Source organism: Onychostoma macrolepis, chromosome 16 (assembly GCF_012432095.1).
Source record: "Onychostoma macrolepis isolate SWU-2019 chromosome 16, ASM1243209v1, whole genome shotgun sequence".
In the NCBI taxonomy this organism is placed as follows: domain Eukaryota; kingdom Metazoa; phylum Chordata; class Actinopteri; order Cypriniformes; family Cyprinidae; genus Onychostoma; species Onychostoma macrolepis.
In genome coordinates, this window is record NC_081170.1 from 11,194,827 (window position 1) to 11,219,835 (window position 25,009).

The following is a 25,009-nucleotide window of genomic DNA, read 5'->3' on the forward strand; positions in this document are numbered from 1 at the left end:
CATCAGAGCAACAAAACTCACTGATCTGCAAAAAAATAAACTACATACTTAAAAGTGAGGTAGAGACCATTATGCAAAATTAGAATATTATTCAGCATAAAGGAATAGTTCTCTAAAATCTAAATTCTGCCATCATTTACTCATCCTCATGTCGTTTAAAACCTGTTTGACTTCTTTTGCGGAACAAAAATGTTTTAAAGAATATCTTGGATTCATTTAACATTACAGTATATCAATATACAGTACAGTATCATGGTCTCAATTGTTCTCTAAAACTACTTTAAAACTTGTTTATTAAATATGTATTTTTTTGTCAGAAAACCCATTCAAGTATTTTTTTTTATTGAAAGTAGTGAAAATTAAAATGCTACAATATACTTATCTTGTCTAACGTTTGCCATGTTTCTTAAAAAGCTTCTGCACTGTAGACATCATTGGATTGTAAACATGACAAACTCCAATAATTTTTTTGTACATTTTGGAAAGATATTTTGCAATTACAGTGATCCTTATGTTAAAACACAACAAAAAATAAAAATAATGCTATGAAATCACAATTATTTGTAAGCAAAGCAAAATCATGCATTTTTTTTATTGCAGAAATTGATACATTGCATTTCTGAAGTCTCTAATATTAATGAGACCCGCCCCCAAAAGATTTGTATTTATTGTTAGATTTAGTATAGCAATATTTAACTGCTAAACTGTACATTTGTTGGTATTGAAAGCTCTTTGTATATCTACATATTAAGCATGTTACCATTTCATTTTCTGGGATAAAAATGTCAGGCTTAATCAATAGATAATATAATCAAATTTTTTGAATCTGATATTATGTTTTATATTAAACTGTGAAGATGTAACTAGCCATCATCTGTTGACCTTTTTCGCATTCTGAATATATACCACCAGATGGCAATAAAACATTAAGAAACAGTTGAATGAGATGGCATGACAATCCTGTTGTATACGGTCTGACCTGCTAAAAATGCAAACATATCTGTTTCCCAGACAGATTACAGTGTGTACTTAAAATAGAGATCATTCTGCTCTCAGTATAAGGTCACAAACTTCTGACTGTTTTCTCTTACAACAGTCCAATCTTTTTTTTGCTTCAAGTGTTTAATCATATAAACAGTTTCCAGTCCTACACTGTATTTATTCTTAGAACAGTTTTCCCTATACACGACACATATGTGCTCACACGATCTTATTTTACGTGAGAGGAGCTCTTCATAATCCTCCCACACTTCTCGTGAATTGAATAAAACTGGGCACAGTCCATCACTCTTTTGTCATTTACCTCGAAAAATAGGTTTGTGGGTGTACTGGTGACTCCCTTAATGGGACTCAAACGTGGTTTTGTGGAGGAAAGCGCACCTGTCTCACCCTTCATAATGCTATACAGGCCCCATTCTGACGTTCACATAGGACACCTAAACAAATGATAAACCGCTGCATGGTGCCCGCCAAGGCAATGACTGAACAAGGTCATATAGGAGATGGTGACTATTATGCAGTCATTTGTGCCTTTGCTCCAGGCAGATCCCAGAGATCATGTATTTGGATACTGCTGCAGTATCGTCATAGTTAGGGACTACCTCGTATGCAAATAAGCAAACTTTGGGTACAATTAAAGAATAGGAGGGAAGCGTTGTTATATACGATGGACTCGTATTTGGCCAGAAGTGAAGATAAAGAGATAAAACACCTTAATGATAGATTTGTTTCTTGTTTCTTGTTCACTTCACAAGACATTAATTGATGGACTAGAGTCATGTGGATTGCTTGTGTTTTTATCAGCTGTTTACAGCCTCATTCTGACGGCACCCATTCACTGCAGAGGATCCACTGGTGAGCAAGTTATGCAATGCTAAATTTCTTCATATCTGTTCTGGTGAAGAAACAAGCTCATCTACATCTCGGATGGCCTGAGGATGAGAATTTTCATTTTTGTTCATCTGTTCATCTAAAAATTGTTGTTTTTACGCCATTTTTTGAGGACTTTCTTCTGCAGAACACAAAAGAAGAAATTTTGAAGAATGTTTCAACATTTTTGTCTATACAATGCATGTCAATGGAGTCCAAAATAACAAAGGACCCCACTGATGTTTACTGTATTGACATTTTCTAAAATGTATTTTCATATTAACAGTTTTTGGTTGAACTATCTATTTATTTATTCAGTGAGCTAGTTGAGTTGATAGAAAGAAGATCTCAACTAACCAGTTTTAACAGCAGGTGCATTCCCACCAGGATACTCTCTCATATTGAGGTTTAAGCACAGTAAATGCATGTATATGATTGTTAAAACAGGTGCATGTTTGCTGCAAATTACTTTCTGGCATAATTTATTTGACTTTTCTTAATAGCCGACCATCTTACTGCTTGATCTACATCTGTGGAGTTGGAATCCCCTGCTGTGAATATGTAATAGGTAGACTGATTGTGAAGAAAATAAAAAAAGGGTGCACTGTTCGCTGCTGTGTGAAATTAAATTGGTATGAAAAACGTGAATGGATCAGTGTGTGGCTATCTCCGCCTGCCATCCCTGCTGGCTGTGGGACATGGCTGGACCTTGGGCAGTCGAGGTCCAACTTGGCTCTGCTGCTTTCATTCATGGCTCAATAGGTAGTCCTTTCCTTTTGTGGAGCCTAAACAGATTAACACAAATCCATCCAACCTGTGGGACTGCGTAGATAAGATGCTCTATAGCATGTTGGCCTCGTAATGGCTATTGTTAGAGAACTGGAAACCTACAGCACGAAGTCTGCTTGGTTTAGCGGCTTGAATTTCCATGGAAAAGGAAGCGTTGTTTCAAAAACAAATCTTATATAGCCTATGTTGTAAACATAAGCTGCGTCCCAAATGACACACTATGCACTTACAGTATACACTATGTACTTATGCACTATGTACTCAACCATGTAGTGTATGAATTATATAAGGTTATTTTGTCATTAATAAGTCTGATAGCCCCTCCCCCTTCGCTATGTAATTAAAGATGCGACAGTTGAGTGCATTAAGTGTTGAACATTCCACACTTCATTTTTTCGATTATTTAAGTGCATCATCCGGGTACACACTTGTGAACTCACTTGCACTATTTATACTACAAAACATAATAGAATAGTGCATAAGTACACGATATGGGATGCACCTATAGTTTTTTTGCATGACATAGTCAGTTTTGACTGTTACACATATGAAGCCTATAGCAGTGGTTGTCATCTAGGGCCTCGGTAAACTTCCAAAGAGACCAAAATATTGAACTATTATATTATATTATTCAAATATTCATATTAAAATATTTTTAAAATATATATAACTTGAAGTTACATTAAAACAATCTTAAACTGAAATAATAAAAATAAAATGCCTACAACTTACTAATATTGCTCTTTTTTTTTTTTTACTCTCTGACTTTTACTTATACTGTTTTCACAATTCTATCTTGATTTAGGTTTGTTTCATTTTTTATCAACCATCTCAAATACGTTGTAAACATTGTAAACACACACACACACGTCTGGTTTGCTATCCTTGTGGGGACTCGCCATAAGCGTAATGCTTTTTCTACTGTGCAGACCGTATATTCTATTGCCCGACACCAACCCTACACCTAAACCTACCCCTTACAGGAAACTTTCTGCATTTTTAGATTTTCAAAAAACTTCATTCTGTGTGATTTATTAGCTTGTTTACCCTTGGGGACCTCAATTTAGGTCCCCACCGTGACACGAGTCCCCATGAGTCTGTGTGTATTCAGGTTTAAGTCCCCACCTGAATAGAAAAACAGGTACACACACACACACACACACACACACACACACACACACACCCACCCACCCACCTACCTTCCTCTATACGTATAAACAAACAAATTCAGATGCAGCAATGCAAAATGGGGGCCTTGGGGTCAAAAAGAACTAAACACGCTTTAGAGAATGCATACCCTTTTTCCTCATTTTATCAACCGATATAAATCACATCATTAATTTCCTTCAGTTATGGAAGCTGCTTGTCTTTAGTAGACGGGCTAAAGAGATTACGATGAATCACAATGTATAGCCTGAGAACACCAGGATGATTAGAGCTCAACTTCTCGAGAGCACCGCATGGGGGCGTCGTTCGCACACTTTGAAGCACACTACGCATACTCGAGCGCCAGAAAGTGCGCTCGGAGAGAAAGAAACATCGCTTGGAACTGTTTATCCTGACGTCAGTTTGAACAGATAGCACTGCCCTCGTATCACTTCACGCGACTCTGAACTGAGCTTCGGCTGGATTTCGGGAATCCATGAACTTCACCATCCAAACTACTGGAGCCACTGAAATGATTTCGGCTTGTTTTCCCAACTGGACTAACGTTAACAACATAAAATGAATACCTGCGCGTTTCTCTTGATCCTGGCTGTTCAGATTCACGCCGACAGCGTAGAGGGACCAACAGGTAAAGTCCCGTTTATCTGGAGTTACAGAGACTGCGCACTTTCAAACTTGTGTGTATTTTGAGGACATGAGAAGCATACGCTTGTTGTCTTGACAGCAAAGAGAGGCTGAGTTGCACTTCGAAGCCGCTGAACTTTTCTGATAATGGAGAGATTTGGTCTCGGTTGTCATAAAAACAGAAAAGATGCCACCAGAAGCTTAACGTGAATTGTTTCGGGCTGTTTGTTATTTGGCGCGAGACTCCTGTTTAAACATTCCCTCAGATTGACGTAATTCATAGTGTGGGTCTTTGAATTATTGTTATAGTATTTTTTCATTGAAAACACACGTCTGGAAGTTGTTCTGTGTAAAGTAAACAAGTGCAGCCTCATCTGCGAAGCTTTAAATCAGTGGTTGAATTAACGGAACATTTGTGGCTGCACCAGACGTGTTATAAAGGCGGCGAGGTGGCTCATAAATTGGTGTTTTTATATCAAATTCATGTCAGAAGGATTTACAGTAGGTTGAATTTTAAAGGGAATTAACCAGCAGCAGCATTTAAGTTGTTATTTGTTTTAAACTGAATCAACTTTTCTGATTATTCAAATCACTCGATTTGAATCTTTTTGTGGGCGTTCGGCTATATGCCTAAAACAAATGTTTATTTATTCATTTATTTATTTATTTAACCACGAAATAATCATCATACACGTTTCACCAGAAAAAATATTTTTTTATTCATGTTGTGTATGTATTTATTTTTGCCGTTTTAGTAGGGCTAAGTGCCTTACAGTGAAGTATATGTGCAGAGTAGTATGAAGTACAGTGATGTAACCTACTGCGCTCTTTATTGCAGATAAAAAGCCCTCGCATTCAGTTTTGCTTATGAATTATTACAGCTTGTTTATGAGTTGTTCACGCACTGAAGCGTCCAAGATGCTATTATCTCTGTTTCTTAATCATTTTAATAACAAATCTGTCTTTTTAAAGTCCATCTTGAGTTTGGCGCCACTCTTCTGTTTTTTTTTTTTTTTTTTTTTTTTAACTGTATAAGAAATGAGGGAATATATAGCTGGTTTACTGGTGTTGTCCAGTTTAAGAGGGTCTGACCAAGCTGATGTTCATCTGGTTTAGCTGCGTGTGCTCAAAATCAGCCTACTGACCAGGCTGGGAGACCAATTAAGGAAACCAGTTTAGGCTGGTTATTTATTTATTTGCAAGCTAATGTGAAGATTGGGGTAAATTTATATTTTAAATTAAGAAAATATACAAATACAAATGCAAACTGTGCACATTAAAATGATATCATATTTACCATCTAATACTGTTTTTCCCTCCTGAAAAAAATACATGTAAATCAGCTGCTGGTAGTTTTAACTGGTTTATAAGGGTCTCTCACTCTGGTCAAGCAGGACACTCGGCTGGTTTAGCTAAATGGCCTTTAGAACACCTCTAAAACCAACCAATAGACCCGAACCTGTCCAGACTTGGAGACCAGCAAACCTTTTTGCATTTGTACATTTACATTATTTTCCATTATTGAGTTGTGTTTTTTTTAAGCTGCTTTCGTCACGAGGAGCGTTGGCTGTTCTCCACAGTTTTTGATTTCAGGTTTTACTACCCTCGTAGGCATAACCCGATCCGTACACGCACTGAGATTATGAACTGTTTCCTCCTCCACACTGTCAGTGGGCTGTATGAAGACAGAGCAGGTACAGGGAAACTGAAGGGTTCTGCGTGTGATTGCTCATAATGGACCACTCCCTCGAAGCCAGGCTGTAGGAAACATGTCGCATGATTCGGCCCAGAAACTTGACAAACAATCATGATCCGTTTGAGGAAGCTATTGATTTTCAGTTAACTAAATGGCTTCCATTTAGCAAGCTGTCAAGTAGCTGTAGGGTTCTGTAACTACTGCTGCGGTCTGTGCATTCCCTCTGTTCTTCAGCTGCAGTCTAATCCTAGTTTCTGTTGGTTTTTGGCCTGATTTACACAGTGTAATCCACTCTTTATTGTGTTCGGCTGCTGTTTCCGCCATTGTTTTTTTCCGCTTTTGTTTTGCCATGGCCTGGTTGACAGAAGGCAGCAATGAGTGACCTGATGTGAGATAAATACATGCATTGTAACCAAGTGTCTACTTCATTTTTAGCTCTTCACACCCTCCCTGTCAAGCTACATGCTTCCCTTTTGTGAGTTGTGCATCATTATTTTGACTTTGTAATATGATATTAATGAATGGATGAACTTTCTAAGCGCTGATGACGTCATTTAAAAAGAATTGAATAGTTCACAAAAATGCATAAAAGCACAAAATCCTTCACCACTCATATAAAAGTTTATTTATTAATTAAAAAAAGTAAAATATATATATTTTAAAGCAATGTGCTGGTAAGATTGCTTTGACAATTAAAATGCACTGGAATCAGTAATTAGATTAATAATTAAGGTTTAAATTTTTCCTTGCTTCTAAAGAATAGCATAATGATTGCATAGCTGACCTCCAAGTGATTTTACCTTTCAAGGATATTTTCTTTTAGTTCTCCTGTTCATAATGCTAGATGCTGTCGCAATCCAAACTGTGTCGCTATGGAACTGACACAAGCAAATGTCTCTCATAATAAGGGGAATGAAGCACATCATTAGGATGAATAGGGAAATAATTAAAGCACATGAAGATAATTATACTAAAGCTGAGACAGAATGGGGCAGCTTCACATTAGCTGCCTAGTGATGGACTCTCTGGAGGCTTGACATGCAGTTCTCTTTGTTGGGATGTGCAGCTATGCTCTCTATTCTGATGTATTGACATCTGGAATAATCTGGTACAGTCAGATTATGTCAGTAGATATAATCTAGCATACTATCGTATTTATTGCTCAATGTGTGTTGTGGGTTTAGTAGGAGTTGACGATGTAGGTCTTATAATAATAATGAGAGATAATTTGCACAATTTAGCCTACACAATACAGCAATGTGACTTTTTAATATGGCCTACCATAAAAATGGAATAAAGAAATTTAAATAGGCAGATATTAGGAGATAAAATGATTTGAATGATTCAAGCACTCGTCGGAAATGTAACGCCCCTTTTCATAAGCGAGCTTTATCTTTCAAAATAAATGTAAAGACGGTTAATAATGTCCTTAGTTTTACCATCAGTTCAAGCCTGAGAGAGGAACAGAGTCGCGTGACAGACACAGTGATGAAGCTCTTATGTATTTGTACACAAGCCGCGATTAAGACAGCTGACTCCACTGTAATGTGACCCTGTCTCTCTCTCTCACACACACACGACGCGCAAAACTCCGCATTTGAACAGTCAGTAGCAAATACTTAAACTAGTAACACAACATACTTGCAGTCGCTGATTCAGAAGCGCCAGATTGTCATAGCAAAGTAAGAATTACCTCCTCTCCTAGGTCCACGAAACTTTCGTCCATAAAATGCGTTGCTGTTCTGTTGTAAGTAGGGCTGCACGATATATCGTTTCAGCATCGATATCGCGATATGCACATCCGCGATAGTCACATCGCAGAATGTGCGATTTTTAGTATACTGACCGTTATATTTATACTGATCGTTTTCGCGACAGCTATCGCATCACGCCACCCCGCGACGCACTGTCTTCACTGGACGCGAAAAAGTGACCGTTGCAAATCCTTTGAACTTTGTGTCAGTACGTCATAAAAAGAATGAGGGATTTACTCGCAAGGATTTGCCGTGTCGCGCCGCATCCAGTGTAGACGGCATCACTGATTATAATGGGTTCTATTGTATTTTGCCAGCGCCCTTTGTAGACACGGTGAGAGCCACTCAGATATATGTGAACACTGAATTCCATTCAGTTCCGTGTCTATTTGTGCCTGAAATGACACATACGCGCGAAACTGTCAAAATGCATGTCTCTGCAAGTTTCCTTGTAAACACAGTTGCTTATGGCTTAGGTGAAGGTAAAAAATTGATAAAGAAAATGGATAGTATAGGCTCACAGCAGTTTAATGTTCCTAAGGCTTTCAGTGTCATGAATGTTAATCAAACAGCAAAACACAGAGAAAAATCACTTTTGTAGCTTTAACAGATTTATTAGATTTAATTTATACAGTGTTATTTTACATTTGATTATTCAACCAGTATACCTGAATACTGTTAGACTTACTGGAAAAAATATAAAGCACTGTTTATTTATTTTATATCTTTGTTCTATTATATTTATCTATGTTTGTAATTTGTTCATTTTTCTATGCTGATTTACTCATCTACAATATTTTTTTTCCAAATAGAGCTTTTCAAGTTTTTTTTTTTTTTTCATATCACAATATATATCGCAGAAATACAAAATATCGCAATGTGAGTTTTTTCCAATATCGTGCAGCCCTAGTTGTAAGTAATCTTAATGATTCCTAAATGCATCTACTTTCGGAAGGCCAAATAAAGTGCTTTTGCTTTCGCCTAGAAACACACAGTGTCTCCCTGACATGGCTGCATCAACACTACTGCTGTTACTGAAACCACGCCGCCTTTCTTTGCATTTTGGCGGCATTACGCAAATATTTCCACATCGTGACATAGACATGTGGGGGGGTGTTTGAATGAGCCATTTTAGGAGGGTGTGGACAAGTCTTAACTTTGATAAAGAATATCTCTTTGGTTTTGAGACTTTAGTCTTTGCATCTTCAGGGATCTTATCTATGCACAAACAGCTTGTAACACTCCAAAGAGAAAGGAAAACTTGAAATCACATCATATGACCCCTTTAAAGGAAAGTTTCTTTTATTACACTTTTTTTTTTTATGGTGTGCTACATTTAATGACTGTGGGATACGAACATTTAGCACCTGTTTTAAAAGTAATTAAAATGAATTAAAAATAACTATTTCTGGTGTTACTTGTAACATGTAGACATCTGGACTTATAAAGTGAGTGTTTAGTTAGTTCACGTTAGTTTTGTTTTCCTCCCACTAATAGCTATATCAGTTATCAGCTTCTAAATATAATGAATTATCATTACATGTACCAGCCAAAATTTCCATATGGGTTCATCTCTATTACTTTTACAGGATATTTACTCAAAATTGCTTTTTTTCATTGGCAAAGTGTAGGCTGGATAAATAGACTTGGCTGATATTGGACTGTCACTTAGAGGAGTAAATCTTATACACAAGCCCTTGAATTTGAAGACCTTTTCAATATGCTATCAACCATGTTTGGAAAGGATGAGTTTCTGTCCTTCCCCTGTACCTAATTGGCTTCCTCAGGTGTGTTGGACTGTCAGTCTTCTAGCTTAGTTATAGCTTAGACTGCAACTGTTTCTTGTAGTACAGAGCATGGCATGTGCATCAAGGTGTTATCCATTTTCCGGGATCCATTGCAGCAGCACTGCAGTAGCTGGGTGAGTCCAGATCATGGAAAGCAGCTATCTTTCACAGTGCCATAATCGTGGTCATGATGCAAATTTCCTCAGGACATGAAACCTTCTTTGTTTGCTTTCAAAGGTGCTTTTAAAAGGTGAAGAATGCAGTTTCTGCATTATAGTGTGACCTAGTGAAGTGATTAAAAAAAGTATATTTCCAAAACAACCTTTGTTAAACGCCCTTTACACTTATCACACCCTTTCATGCATTCTTATCCTTACAATATCTTACTATTTTTTTTTCTGGGGCTTGACAGTTAAAAAACAACATGACAACATGTGAGTCTTTCTCTCACAGCCTCATTTTAATCCGTATTAAATTCAATATGGCGGCTCCAAATTCCTCAATCTTGTTTAAAACACCATTGTTTGTCTCTGAGTATTTTGGCAAGTGTTTGAATTTTAGTTTGCACTTCTATAACTGAATCTGAATTTTTGATCAGCCATGGTCCCACACCAAGTTAACACCCTCTGGCTCAGCCTGCTACAGTAGCCATTCCAACTATTACTATTGTTTGAGCTGGAAAGAGATAGACGGATCTGAGCAGACAGCTCTAAATGTTTAGTTGGTGCCTGGGAGGCTCAATGTTTACACTTTTGGATAAACCCTTAAATGGCATATTTAGACAATGAACAATAAACTTTTTATAAATAAATTTTTTTGAGTTAAGAAAATGTATTTTGGCATAAACAATTCTTACAAACTTCAACTTTAAAGGAATATGTCACCAAAAATGAAACATTTCTTGATTATTTATTCACCCCCAGGCCATGCAAGATATATATGACTCTTATTTTTCAGTTGAGGAGAAGTTAAAGTTTGGGAGAAAAACATTCCAGAATTTTGTAATCTATTTTGGATAAAATTGAATCAAATGAGGCTTAGACCATTTTTGATGGTCCAAAATCCAAATTTTGGCAGCTTCAAAGTAATCCATGCAACCCCAGCATAAAAACCCAAAACAAACAGAAAAACTATATACTGTACTGCTACAAATGCTTGCTGTGATCAAGCTTGGTTAGGTTCATGACCTCTTCAGTGACGTTTGTGCATTTAAGCTGCCTAAATATGGATTTTGGACCATAAAAAATGGTCAATGTTGAGCCCCGTTCATTTGCAATTGAGTGGTTTCCTTCAAAACCTTAATTTCTCTTGGGCAGAAAAATGATTTTGGAGGGCCTGGGAGTGTATAATTAGGATAATCAGGAAGTTTTCATTTTTAGGTGTACTATTTCTTTAAGGTGGCATACAGAGGGTGATTTGCTGTGAAGTTATGAAAGTATAAATGAAGTTTCAGAGGGTTTTCCCCACTGATTACGAGATAATGCAGCCGTCTGAACATCAATGAGACCTCCCCGGTGCCCAGGTGTAGGCGGGAGGGCTCGGATGTCTCGGGCACCCAGATATTTCGCATCAAACAGATTCATTAATCAGAATCATCCTGACATCCAAATTCTTTGACCTAAGCTAATTGCAGAGTACCTGTAAAACAGGAGGCGGCGAGGACCCTGGTGACCAGAATTTTATTTCCTTTGTAATTAAGGAAATTGCATGGCGTCTTTTTCTTTTTCTTTTTTTTGCACTTCCATCTGCGGTGGAATCTCAAAGGACTTTTTATTTTTTTCTTCCCAGTCCTGACTGCGTTTAGCGCTGCTGAAATAATGAGGAAACGTGTCAGAGAGGGTTTCGAAAGCAACAGCTGAGAGCGCTCGTTCCCCCAGCATCAGAAGCAGTCCGTCTCTTGTCGAGAAATGTTTTCTTTGGACTCGCCTGTCAAACTGCTCTGGACTTATAAGAGGTATGAGGCTGGGACGGGAGGGGGTTTTGGGAAAGGGGGACTGCCAGAGGGCCCTCTCCTCCTCCTCTTCAAACGGCAGAGCTGCTCTGAGTCAACATCTGATGGGAAACGAGCGTACGACAACAGAGCGAACCGGTGCTGGCTTTTCCTTTTGTTGTCTCTGGAAGGCTGCTCCGTTCCTCTGTGATTTATCTACAGATTTAAAAAACAGTTCCAATTTAAAGGGGCCCCTGATGGAAATTTGGCTCTGAGAGGATCTGAGGCTGGTGTTTAGATGTGAAAATGACAGTGTAATAGATCATCATAGACTCCGGAACAGGAGGGCACTTAGAAGCCTCGGCTTGCCCTTAAGTTTTGTGAGTTTTGCTAGAGGAAGTGTTCAGCTCTGTGTTAGATTCTCCCACTACCCAGGTGCAGCTTTTTTGAATTCATCCCGACAGTGCGCTCTATGATTTGTTCTCCTCCTTACAAGCAGTAATGCCCGAGGCTACATTTCTTTCATTTTCATTTTCAGGAAGCTTTTTGCCTTAACTTTGTTTAGTGTCTGTTGAGCAGCACCATGTATCAGAGGGTTGCAGGTGTTTACACTGTGTGGGTGGTGAATATACTTTATTTTTAAGCACAGTAATTTCAGTGGTGATGGTAAACAATGATTGAGACCAAAGGGCGTCTCTGCAGCGGCTTTTTGAATTATATCCACCCAGGGTACAAATGAACACCTGCCATGTGCCAAATGCAAGTAAAATTTCCTCAGATGTTGTTAATTGCAATTTAGGAGCATATTTCCATTTGCAAAATAAGCAATTGCGTTAAACTTTATCAAGTTTGTCAGTATACATATAGCCTATGATGTTGAAAGAAGTCTTATGCTCAACAGGGTATACAGTAAAAACAGTGATATTGTGTGAAATTATTATTAATTAACGTATTAATAATTCTTCTTTAAAGTGACTTTTAAAAATGTATATACACTTTTTCAAGATTTGAAAAAGTTTGAAGGTTCAAAAGATTTAAAGTTTCAAAAGATTGAATGTTCAAAAGAACAGCATTTATTTGAAATACAAAAATCTTTTGTAATATCATAAATGTCTTTACTGTCAATTTTGATCAGTTTAATCCATGCTTGCAGAATAATTATACGATTTCCTGTACTGTATGTGTGTGTACTGTGTGTGTGTGTGTGTGTGTGTGTATATATATATATATATATATATTAGCAGTGTTTCCCCTACCATTATTTTAGGGGTGCTCTGAGAGTCACTTCATGAGCATTGGACGTTTCATTTGAGAAAAACTATCCTCATATCATATACACAGAAATGTAAAGGTATTCACGGCACACATACATGTATTTAAGAAATATTTACATAAATCTAAATATATATTACATATACTTCTTAAATATATACTGTACATGTATATACACAGTTCCCACACATATATTATGTAAACACTAACTTTTATTTTGGAAGCGATTAATCGTTTTGACAGCCCTAATACATTTATTATTATTTTTTTTATTTGTTTATTTTTATTTTTTTTGCCATTTTCACTTGTGAAATGCAACTAAAAATTTCTGGTAAGAAATCTCACTAATAAATTTTTGTTTTTAATATACTCTCCTCCTTGCCTGGTAGGCTGAAAAAGTACATTTCACATGCTTTATCAACCTGTTGTGGAAGTTATTTCAAACTTTAAAGATGCTTCTTGTCAATAACCTTATTATATGAGTTAATAAACATTATGTTTACAGTTCACCTACTACATTTGCCTCTGAATACTTTTTCCCTGAATTCATTCTTGAACTCTTTCAATCTGATGGTTCTCAAGAGTATTTTTGAAGGGACAGTATTTGGTATGTAATGGTGGTTAGGCCTTCTGAGTGCAGGCCTTCTTGCCATTAGAGTACCTTCTGCTTTTGCTTTTTCATTCGATTTTTCTGTCATTCGAAAAGCCAGCCAGCTACTCAAGAGTCCCTCTCAGCTACTGAAAGATCTGCTTTGAGAGATGTCACAACAGCCAAGGACATAATTGTACAGCGCATGTTTTTTGTGGTAAGATTTCCTCAACGGACAGCTAATTAAGGTCGTTGAGGTCGGAAACCAGTCGTGTTCGATCGAAACACTCAATGATTTAGGATATAGAGAAGTAATTTTCCACAAAAAATGGTTAAACTCAAAGCAATTTAAATTCTTTAGGATGCTGGGAGACTTCTTTTCTTCCTTGCTTTACAAACTTTAAAGTGCGTGACCCTTTGAACTTTTTCTGATTACTCTTTCATTGATTGTTAACAAATGAAAGCATATCTTAAGAGTTATAAAAGAAAATTGTAACACAAATAGATTTAATATTTAAGTGCACCGTTGGCCCTCAATTTAACATTTTAAGATCGATCTGAACTTTAGTTATATGTGATTTGTGTTCTGTTAGTATATAATTAATACATTTGTATATTATAGTCTGCAATATCTATAAAGAGCATTAGCCTTCAGGCCTTCAATGGTGTTTTTCCTGAACATCTCTCTTTTTTTTTTTTTTTTTTTTTTTTGTGTGTAGTGATGCTTGCGATGCAACACTCAGCAAGTCTTTGTGCTGGTCTTTTGTCTTCATGACCTGTTTTGAAGGTCTCTGCTTGTTCCAATGCTTTCTCATAATCTATATGGCCTTGTGGTATTTTCTTTGTACCTTTTCTTTATACAAATGGGAGCTCTTGTCTGAATCATTTATCCGATTTGCCAGTTCCTGGCAAGTACAATGATCTGAGGATGCAAAATGTCCTCTCAGTAGAATAGATCTTTTGTGGTTGCATGACTCTTTATTCTTTCTTTCTTTCTTTCATTCATTTCATTTAAACCTCTCCCTCTTCTGCTATTTCTTTCTCTCTTAACTCTCATAGTATTTCCCAGACTGTATACATAATGGTGATAAGACCGCTTATAACTTTTGGTTTATGGCAAAAATACCCATTTCCCTGACCTTTTAGGTTGAGTTTTTGATTGAAATATCATGCTTTGTGTTCTCCCTGATTAGCATTTAGTTTGTTTATATTGGCTTTTGTGTAATGTCTATGTGCTATCAAAGGAATATACACACAGCTGTCTCATAACTCTCAGGGATGTACTGATGAGGTTTGTGGTGGAGCTCTGGAGGTTTCTGAATTTCATCTTGGCCCTAGTGCTGCTCTGACAGACTGGAGAGATTTATACTGGCCCTGCCCTTATTCTCCATACTCAGTCTTTTGGTGGCCCTGTCCAGCAGAGATTAAAGTCATATTGATCCACGAGCCCAGGAAAGTCCATTTCACTAAGACTCCATCAAACAAGGACCACCTTTATGAACCATGTGTTTCTGATATAGCGACATGAAATATAGCAGGTATGAAATATAGTGGGTGAAAGCCATCTAGACTCATACCTGGACTCATATGAATGTAATGTGATCGTAAAATATCTTGCTCTTCGTGTTGTGTAACCCTCAGGGATGGATTTAGAATACATTTGGATTTCCTTGTCTTCGCTTTCTTTGTAAAGAGGGAAATGTGTTCATTTTTTTCACTGGGGATTTTCCAGTATAGAAATGTTGGCCGATTTGATAAAATGATAAAAGGTAATAATAGACCCATACAGAATCTGTGTCTGTGTCTGTTCCATCCAGAGCCTATATATTTCACTGTATTTATATGTAATTTTTCATTAAAAATATGTATTTAAAATATAGCAGATTTCAGTTAACTTTTTCAATCAAAATATTAATATTTTTTTATATTTGTATATTCACTTATTTATTATTGTATAAGTTGCTACTTTGTAAATATTTATTGAAAAAGCAGCAATATCTGATTTAAATATCAATTTTAAATATTTATTTATTGAATAAAAACTGCTCAATTTTAAATATTTATTTAAAAAAATATCTATTTAATGCAAAAAGCTGCTATATCATAAATATTTATTTAGTTATTTATTGGAAAAGATAATTATTTATTTCAAAATTCTGCTATATCTTAAATGTTAATTTATACAAATTTTAATTAAAAAATTATTTTAAAAAGCTGTTATGTCTGCTTCTATTATCGGCCTAATTTATCTCATGTTGATTATTGTACAAAATGCTAATAATAACCAATAACGATATGATCATGATATGTTGTGCATTCCTTGTCATTTCTGACTGAATTTGGAAGCACATAGACAGACAAATGCATCTTACTTCACCTCTATAAATATCTCCAAAAAGTGATTCCAACTTCTAGAAACTCTGGCACTTTTCAGCAATTATTGGCAGCGAGCACAAGCGCTAGATCACAGATGCAGTCTGTCATGCTTGTTAGATCTCATCATAAACACACCCATCTGGTAGGCCGCTCGCTGCCTGTCGATTTCTTTCTCCTGCTCTTTCTCATTCACACAAGCGTCGTGACACCCAAGCAGAAAGTTACCGCCTGTACTTCTGGATACACAATCTGCAGCCTTTGTCACTCCTCGCAGATCCTATGGGAAAGTTTCGAGTTACATAATCTCAGGCATCGATCTACGAGTAGATTTAGTTTGAATTTCAGAAATCCACTGAATTTGTTCTACCCTCATCATATGACGCTGGGTCAGGAGTGGATGCACGCCAAACCTCTCGGCTATTTCCTCCTCTGGCAAGCAAACGGCTTTAGCTGCAGCACCCATCATCTTTCTTGATTTCCAAAAAGTTGTCTTGTTGCCCAATTACAGTCAGTCATTGTCAAGCAGCGCACCATTTGCAGAGTTAAATAAGCAAAGAAAGGTTGCAGGTCACCGTTTATACACGCCCAGTGCTAACGTCAGCACTCGCTGTTTAGTTAATGCTATGAAATATGAAACCACCATTTGAGCAACAGCCCTTTCTAATGAAGTTACCTGTTACTACTGTATAGGGAAAGTTGTAAGCCTGCATAACAGGTTCTCTGTTAGTTTATATATTTATGTTTTTATATACACGTACACACATATATCTACAGTCATGGCCAAAAATATCGGCACCCTTGGTAAATATGATCAAAGAAGGCTGTGATCTGCATTGTTAATCCTTTTGATCTTTTATTAAAAATCACAAAAATCTAACCTTTCATTTGGATAATAAGAATTTAAGATGGGGGGAAATATCATTATGAAATAAATGTTTTTCTCTAATACACGTTGAACGTCCATTTGAATTTCATGTTAAGAAATTCTTTTAACCCAAAAAGCAAACTATGCTCCCTTCGAACTGGTTTTCTTTAAAATACAAATCCTGTGTAATCCCAGGCTATCTGTAATCAGAAGCACATTTAAAACTGGAATATAATTTAATTTCATTCACATGTGTTTCATATAAACACACAAATACAATCCGCCATCAAAATGATACATTTAATTATTCCAGCTGCTGTGAGAAAAGGCTATAAACGTTCCATCACCTGCAGGATCCTCACATGCGATAGCCTAGTAGCCGGGACAACTTCTTTATGTTTACAGACGTGATGTAATGATGCAGTGCCATGCTCGAATTTCCCGTGGAAACCTACCCGTACCACTCAAATTAGAAAACATTATTATAAGCTAACCGTTGTGAATCGGGCTAAAGTAAGGTAGTTTTGAATAGGGCTGCACGATATATTGCATGCAATTGTCATGCGCATCTCGTCAGTAAAGCCGGTTCCGTGATTAGCGGTAAATCTCCATCACCTGTTTTCAAATGGAGCGGCATTTAATACACAGAGCCATAGTTCACAGACAAGCTACGCAATATCAGGTTTAATATCGCGTTTTAATATTTTTTTTAAAGCACATAGACAACTTATCCTACTCCACTTCTATAAATATGTCCAAAAAATGATTCCAACTTCTAGAATCATTTTTCAGCAATTATTGGCAGCGAACAGGAGTGTTCTCATGGGGATCCTTCAGGCGTGCTGGGCGGCATCACTCGGGCGGCCCGTAATCACATCTGCACCATTAAGTCATTACAGCTGAAATGAAAGAGCGGGACGTGAGCTCTTGTGCCTTGAAAAGAGAATTAAGGCGACGGTGCTGTCAGCTTGATTTGAACACACACATTCGCACATCCAGACGGATAACATCAAGCCTGAAATTGTCAGTTTCCTCTATTTTACAGCTTTCTGTGACACCTGCCATGTCACGGCAGTGTGGATGTTATTTGAATAGGAAGTGCTCTTTCTGTTTCCGTGGGTGACTTCTCTCCCCGGTGTGACAGCTGTTCTTGGCAGGTTATGGCATGAGTGCGCCCGGTGTCAGCAGGGACTGCATCACTGTCACCTCAGCAGACTTCTCTTTCACACCTGTCTGTTCTACCTGAGCTCCATGTGCTGGGTCTTATATGTGTGTGGGCTTGAAGATCACACTTCCAGACGCAGTTTTCACTTTGTCATATTTGCTTACACTCATATGTCATGTTAATTTATGTTCACAAGCACGCTGTAATGACTAAGGACATTCCCCCGAGGCTCAGGGGTCTATAGCTAATGTTGTAGTGGAAACACATTAGCGCTGTTCCTAAAACCATAGTGAGCTGCCTTGCTGTCTACTGTTTGAATCAGACTTCTAAGACAGCATCTGAAATGAAATGAAACCTAATTAGTGATTGATTTGGATTCACTTTGCATAGGCAGTGACTGTGTGTGTCGCACAAATATCACAAATTGCTCACAAGAAATGCAAGAGAGACTCTACTTAAAACTGATTTCTGGAGTTTGGTGGTAGCATGTTGCTAAGCTTTCAAGTAAGCATAAAAATACTTTTACAAAATTTTTTGGGTAAAATAGTATCATTTTAATTAGATTAGATTGGTTGATAGTTTTATAGACATTTTTGTTTTAGATACAAAGGTCCATTTCAGCCTCAGTAGAAAAATGCTAATTACTTGCTATTTTTAGGTAACTAAGGGGTCCTATGGGAAATTTTATTTTTTTGTTTTTTTAAATAATTAAAGATTTCAGTCCCATCCAAATCAACATACTCTGATTTGGAAAAGTAATTCCCATGGGAATAGTGCTTAATAAATAGTTTTTATGGATTGATTGATTGCAGTAACTACAGAGATATATTTATATATGCCAACATATAATCTTGACTAATCCACTATCTTTGATTACATTTTTTCCCTACTGAAATTAAAGTAATGCATGTTTTTATTTATTGGTTTATTGGTTAATTAATTACAGAGATTCCAATCCTGTCCAAATCAATGTACTCTCTTAAAGGTGCAATAGGTGATCTTTAGAAACATTTTTTTGTTATGCTGGTTGAAAGTCTCTTCACATCCCAATAGCAATCTTTAAGTTACGTGGCCTAAATGTATTTATCTGTAATTATATATTCTGTGGAAGGCGTAGGACCAAGAAATGTTCGTCCAATCAAAACGCTCGGTCCGGTAATGAGCTTATGCGTTCAGGGGGCGTGGCTTTGGATGGCGATTGCAGGGAAGGTGGGCCGTTCGCTTTCAGTGCTATCAGGCTAAAGTTAGCATTTTCCAAGATCTCCTACTGCACCTTTAATAATTTGACTCAAATGTAATAGGAAAACAAAACAATGGAAAATATCTTATATATACAGTGGGTACGGAAAGTATTCAGACCCACTTAATTTTTTCACTCTTTGTTATATTGCAGCCATTTGCTAAAATCATTTAAGTTCATTTTTTTTCCTCATTAATGGACACACAGCACCCCATATTGACAGAAAAACACAGAATTGTTGACATTTTTGCAGATTTATTAAAAAAGAAAAAGAGCGATTCCACAGTTTCGGTCCACAAGGGGTGTAATGAACAATATAGATTGAATAATACCCAGTTGTTGTCATTTTTTTTTATTTTTAGTTCACTATTTTGTTTAAGATAGATGTAAGAAATAATAAAGTTAATTTTATCTCACTAAGCCTTGGCATTATCGTGTAATGAGACTTTATTTTATTTCCGTCCCCAGAAATTGCGGATGTCAGGGTGGGACATTCAGTGCATCTGGATTTTTCCTAAGTCATTTCTTTCATTTCCTTTAATGAAATCCTGAATTTTGGCGCATAACATTTATTTTGGTGTGTCTTCTACAAAATACTACTACTAACACTGAAAGTATAATTCCCTTAATCCACCACGATGCAATGGAAACATTTACTAACGCTCGTTACACCTTCTGTCCAAGCAGTTACGAACGTTAAACTATGATTATAAAGGGAACAGACATATAATTTTTCCATGTAATTCTATCAGTAGCAAAACGATATAAACATCTTGTGTGGGTTAAATTCTCATATGCGTTGCTACATGATAAATTGTTAATAAATCGGGATAAAACGGGGGCAGAGATTTTCTGTCCAAAAATCATAACGCTCGTACATTTTATTCTGACGCTGAATTTCCATCTCCTAATGTCTCAACGGTTCTCACGTCAGAAATAAGATTGTATAGGTCACGCATGCTCTGCATGGGAGGAACAGTTAACAGGATTTCACGGATTTCGACGAATGCGGGTAAGTTTGTGGCTTCTGTCCAAAAGTTTACGAACGTTAAAATGATACGAACGTGGTAAACTTTGGTTAAGTAAACATTAAATAGGATCATTGTAGTGAGAAAGGATAAAAGAGTGTGCAAGTTGGATGATTGCTAGTGGTTTCGGACCAAAAGTCGTGTTTGTCGTGAAAGAGCATGCATGAATGGTGATTGTATACATTTTGACAGATTCTGTTCGTAAATTAGACGGAAATTTTCAGTCTGTCCAACTTCGAACGTTGTTTTCTGAGTATGTTTGACTCAATAAGCTGTTCATGAAGGTCAACATCGTCAATGATTTAGCTGACTTTTTTCTGGGTTTTTTTTTTTTTTTGATTTTTTTTTCTGTCCAATGTTCGTAAGAATATAGCTTAGGCTGTCGAAGTTAACACGTTAATAGTGCGTTAACACAATCTCACTTATGCCATTAGAATAAACTGTCGGCGTTAGTCACATAGGTTTTTAAACGACAGTGAACTGGGCTATAATGTTAAGGAACACACGCAGATTTTCCGCACAGACAGCACACAATAAAGCTAGTTTAAACATTAGCTTTGTGGTAAAATGAAGCTCCACAGCCTGTCAAATGTACCTTCATCATGTCCAAATTATGTAGGCCACAGGCGATGCGCGAGTTTACTTTCAATTCCACCGGAGCTCCGTTTGATGGCAGCTAGCGCGTACCGTGAATTTGTGCTCATTTCCTTGCCTGTATTGGTCGATTAGCCTATCATGCGATAATATGAAATCAAAAAACTTTTCCAAATAATATGTAGGCCACCATTCATGCAGCATCATATTCTGTAAATCAGGCTATGTAAATTGCAGCCTATCATAGAGAAGATAATATCCTTATCTTGTAATTGACATGAACGTGAAGACTAACAGTCATCATTCATATTTCAGATTCTTAATTTTAAGAAGTGTATTCAAGAAATGAAACAGCTATTCTGTAAATTAAGTTTGCTGTGGTGTTCAGAGCATATAATTAAACACATAATTATAAATTTCAAGTGTTAAAAAATAATTAGTCATAACTCTTAGTTAACAAATATTCAGGGTTACTTTGCATAGAGTTATTGGTGCTCTATTCAGCAGAATTACTCGTTTTATCTGTCCATGTTACAAATGTTATTTCATTCACGATGTATGATCTTTAAATTTGGTAGTAAATGATGACAGGTTATTTTAATGTGTTATGAACTTGTTCTATTCTTTGCCAGTTTTCATGAAATGGTATTATTTTGTGTTACAGAGGCAATCTTGCAGGATTGTTTAATTTTTTCCGTCCACGTTACACGTTATAACTTTGCACACTTGTAGGAGTTCCTTTGGCTTCTACATTTGGCAAATAAATTTGAAAAATATACCTGTGGTATTTGTTAGTAATTTTGCTGGCTTTCAGTTTATGAACATACCAGAATCAAAAATGCACCTTTAAGTTTATAGAACAGATAATATTAGATGGCCACCCTGCCTGCATGGAAGTCCTATTACCAGTTTTGTGAACCATACACAACGCATGACTCATAACTATACCAAATTAGGAACAAAACAAAACATGAACTGGGATTCAACCAGAATTTTATTAAACTGAATTAGATTAAGTACACTTTCTGCTTGAATTTGCACTGTTTTTCCGTCCATGTTACATACATTAAATTTTACATCAACTCAACTTTGATCAAAGTTTACTAGTGTACTAGTGTAAAACCTTCTCCAGAGTGCTCAGGACCTCAGACTGGGCCGAAGGTTTACCTTCCAACAAGACAATGACCCTAAGCACACAGCTAAAATAACGAAGGAGTGGCTTCACAACAACTCCGTGACTGTTCTTGAATGGCCCAGCCAGAGCCCTGACTTAAACCCAATTGAGCATCTCTGGAGAGACCTAAAAATGGCTGTCCACCAACGTTTACCATCCAACCTGACAGAACTGGAGAGGATCTGCAAGGAGGAATGGCAGAGGCTCCCCAAATCCAGGTGTGAAAAACTTGTTGCATCTTTCCCAAAAAGACTCATGGCTGTATTAGATCAAAAGGGTGCTTCTACTAAATACTGAGCAAAGGGTCTGAATACTTAGGACCATGTGATATTTCAGTTTTTCCTTTTTAATAAATCTGCAAAAATGTCAACAATTCTGTGTTTTTCTGTCAATATGGGGTGCTGTGTGTACATTTAATGAGAAATTCCCTATTGGAATGTTCTTAATAAATACAATATTTAATAATATATAAATATATTTGTTATATTACGTATGTCAACATAAATGTTTGTCACCTTATAATTAAGACTTGTGCACGCGGTGCGACGCGCTTGGTTTTTTCCAGGCGCGTCCACGCCACATCGAGATAAAAACATTTCAACTTTTCAGAATGCCGCAAGCACACTGCAGGTCATGTGACAAGAACCAAACAATCAGCTTCATCCTTTCCCGTAACAACATTGAAAGCTCGGCCAAGATGAAGGAACAGCTGATCATAGGTGTACGTGGATAGCCATTTTTAAATAAATATAGTAGCAGAGCTACTGAAATCGATTTTTAGTGCTGGAAATCCATTTTATCCTTTGCTGAAACTTCCGCGTCTTCAAGGAGGGCGCTGGTCATGGTTGCTTAGCAATGGCAGAAGCCACGGGAGCATAAGCTACAGAGCGTTTTGGAAAGCAGGAGAAAGTGACGCGCCTAGCATTTTCCACGTGTTTTAGGTGCGACTTGTGAATGGCCCCTAATGTTGCTTCTTACTTTTTGAAACAGTGTTTCGCATTTGCTGTCTGTAGGCAGTTCACTATGATTTGGAATGGAGCTTTTAAAATGAAGACTTCCTTCAGTCAGGATGCCCCTGTTACAGAGCAACACTAAGCTCTCTAGAAGCTCTGAAAGTAGAAGCGCGGAAGTCTGCTGTCCATTTTGTATGATTTCCTCTAGGCAGCTACACTTTGAGTTTCCCTCAGACCATCTTAGTCTTACACAGTCTACACCTACATGCTCCTAAAATCGTGTGGTGTACAGAATGATTTTCTCCCACATGCCCTCCAAATAGTGTTGAAACGTCAGTGGAAGCTTTGCCAGCCCCAGCTTGGCATGCCAAAGTATGTCTAGCAATTTATAAGATGTTCGATATGATCCGACATATGGTTTTGAATTATATAGATGCAGCACGAGGATAATTGAATGAATGAAGGGCCCAGATGATAGGTGAGCCGTTCAGACTCAGGTGTTTGCTGGAGACCTGTGAGTGAAGGATTATTGATCTACTACAGACCGCCAAAAAGAGCTTATCGCTTCCTTGAGAGTTCTTCTCCTGGTTGTATCCCTCGGGTCTCTGGACTCTATTCCCAGATCATGATCAGATCACCTCAGATGAAGTGTTTTTTCCTCTCGGCACTTTCTCATCTACTCTCTTTCTCGCAGTCTCTCTTTCCCTGTCTGTCTCCCTCTGGTTCTCCCTCTCAGATTGCCCTTCATATTCTCGGTCTCTGCTGAAATCAGCATGCAGTCCTTGGTTGACATCCATAATGCAAATGCTTGCGCTAGTATAAGCTCGCTGGAGTTTGTGTTCCATCTTGTGGGACGGTGTCTGTCTGGCATAGAATCCTGAAGGACTTCACTCTTCGTTATGAGAATTAGATGTGGGAGAAATCTTGATTCAATTAATTAATTGTTTATTTAATATTAGCAATTGACAAATATTGCTTTTAGATTATGAATATTTTTGTTGAATAATAATAATAATAATAATAATTATTATTATTAATACAGCTAATAATAATAATACTTATTATTATTATTATTATTATTATTATTATTATATGGCTAATAAAATATTCTCTATTATTATTATTATTATTATTATTATTATTATTATTATTACTATTATTATTATTATTAGTAGTAGTAGTAGTAGTAGTAGTCACACAAATATTTTAGAACTTTATAATACTCATGATGATGATGATTATTATTGTTATTATTATATGGTTAATACAATGTGTACATTATCATTAGTAGTTGTAGTAGTCACAAATATATTTTATTTTACTTTTTGATTTTTATTTTATACTAATGATGATGATGATTGTGCTTTTTATTATTATATAGTTAATAACATATTTTCAATATCATTATTATTAATAGTAGTAGTAGTAGTAGTCACAAATATATTTTACTTTTTATTTTTATTATTTTATAATAGAAATGGTGGTGACAATTATGATAATGAATATGATTATTGTATTATTATTATTAGGCGTATTATTGTATTTGCTGCTGCTACTAATAATTTAGTACATTTTGTAATTATATTATTATTTTTAGTAGTAGTAGCAGCAAATATGATTTCTTTTATTATTTACAAGAATAATACATCTTGTTGTTTTTGTATATATTATTTATTAAGATTAATGCTACATGTTTCTAACTTGAGAGTTTGGTATGCCATTTATTGGCAGATGTATATTAACAAACTTGTCTAGTCAAAAAATGTGAATATTGATTACAAGCTATTGATCAGATTGATCGTCATTGTAATTGTTAATGATTCTGTTTGTTGTACAAACATCTCCACTTGTGGGTGGGGCCTTGTCTCATGATTTATGGGGGGCCTCCAAGATTTTCAGTGCCTCTTGTCTTTTTTCAATCCTTTTCTCCTACTATCTGTCTGATTGTCCCTGGGAAATACTCAGCCTCTCGGCTTCCAGATACTAATCAGGATTGAGGCCTGTCTGGCAGAGAGAATTCATTCCTTTATTCTTGATTTATCTTGGCATCAGTGCTAACACAGCTAGCTCAGAGCTAGTTGGACCTACCCTTTAGCTCCATTTAACATGTGAGAGAGTATAATTCTTGCCTGCAGCA

The 25,009-nt window shown here is 36.7% G+C and overlaps 1 protein-coding gene across 12 annotated transcripts in view; it reads left to right on the forward strand.

Annotated features, from left to right (window-relative positions):
- The first annotated feature begins 4,156 nt into the window (after positions 1-4,156).
- ptprub (protein tyrosine phosphatase receptor type Ub) overlaps positions 4,157-25,009 on the forward strand; it is a 232,499-nt gene continuing 211,646 nt past the window's right edge. For 5 of the 12 annotated variants that reach the window (XM_058747182.1, XM_058747183.1, XM_058747190.1 and 2 more), the window contains exon 1: positions 4,158-4,453. In XM_058747182.1, the coding sequence (XP_058603165.1) occupies positions 4,384-4,453 (70 nt within the window). In that variant the 5' untranslated portion in view covers positions 4,158-4,383. Of the gene's footprint in view, positions 4,454-25,009 lie in introns of all 12 variants that reach the window. The other 7 variants (XM_058747186.1, XM_058747187.1, XM_058747188.1 and 4 more) reach the window with 3 other exon arrangements.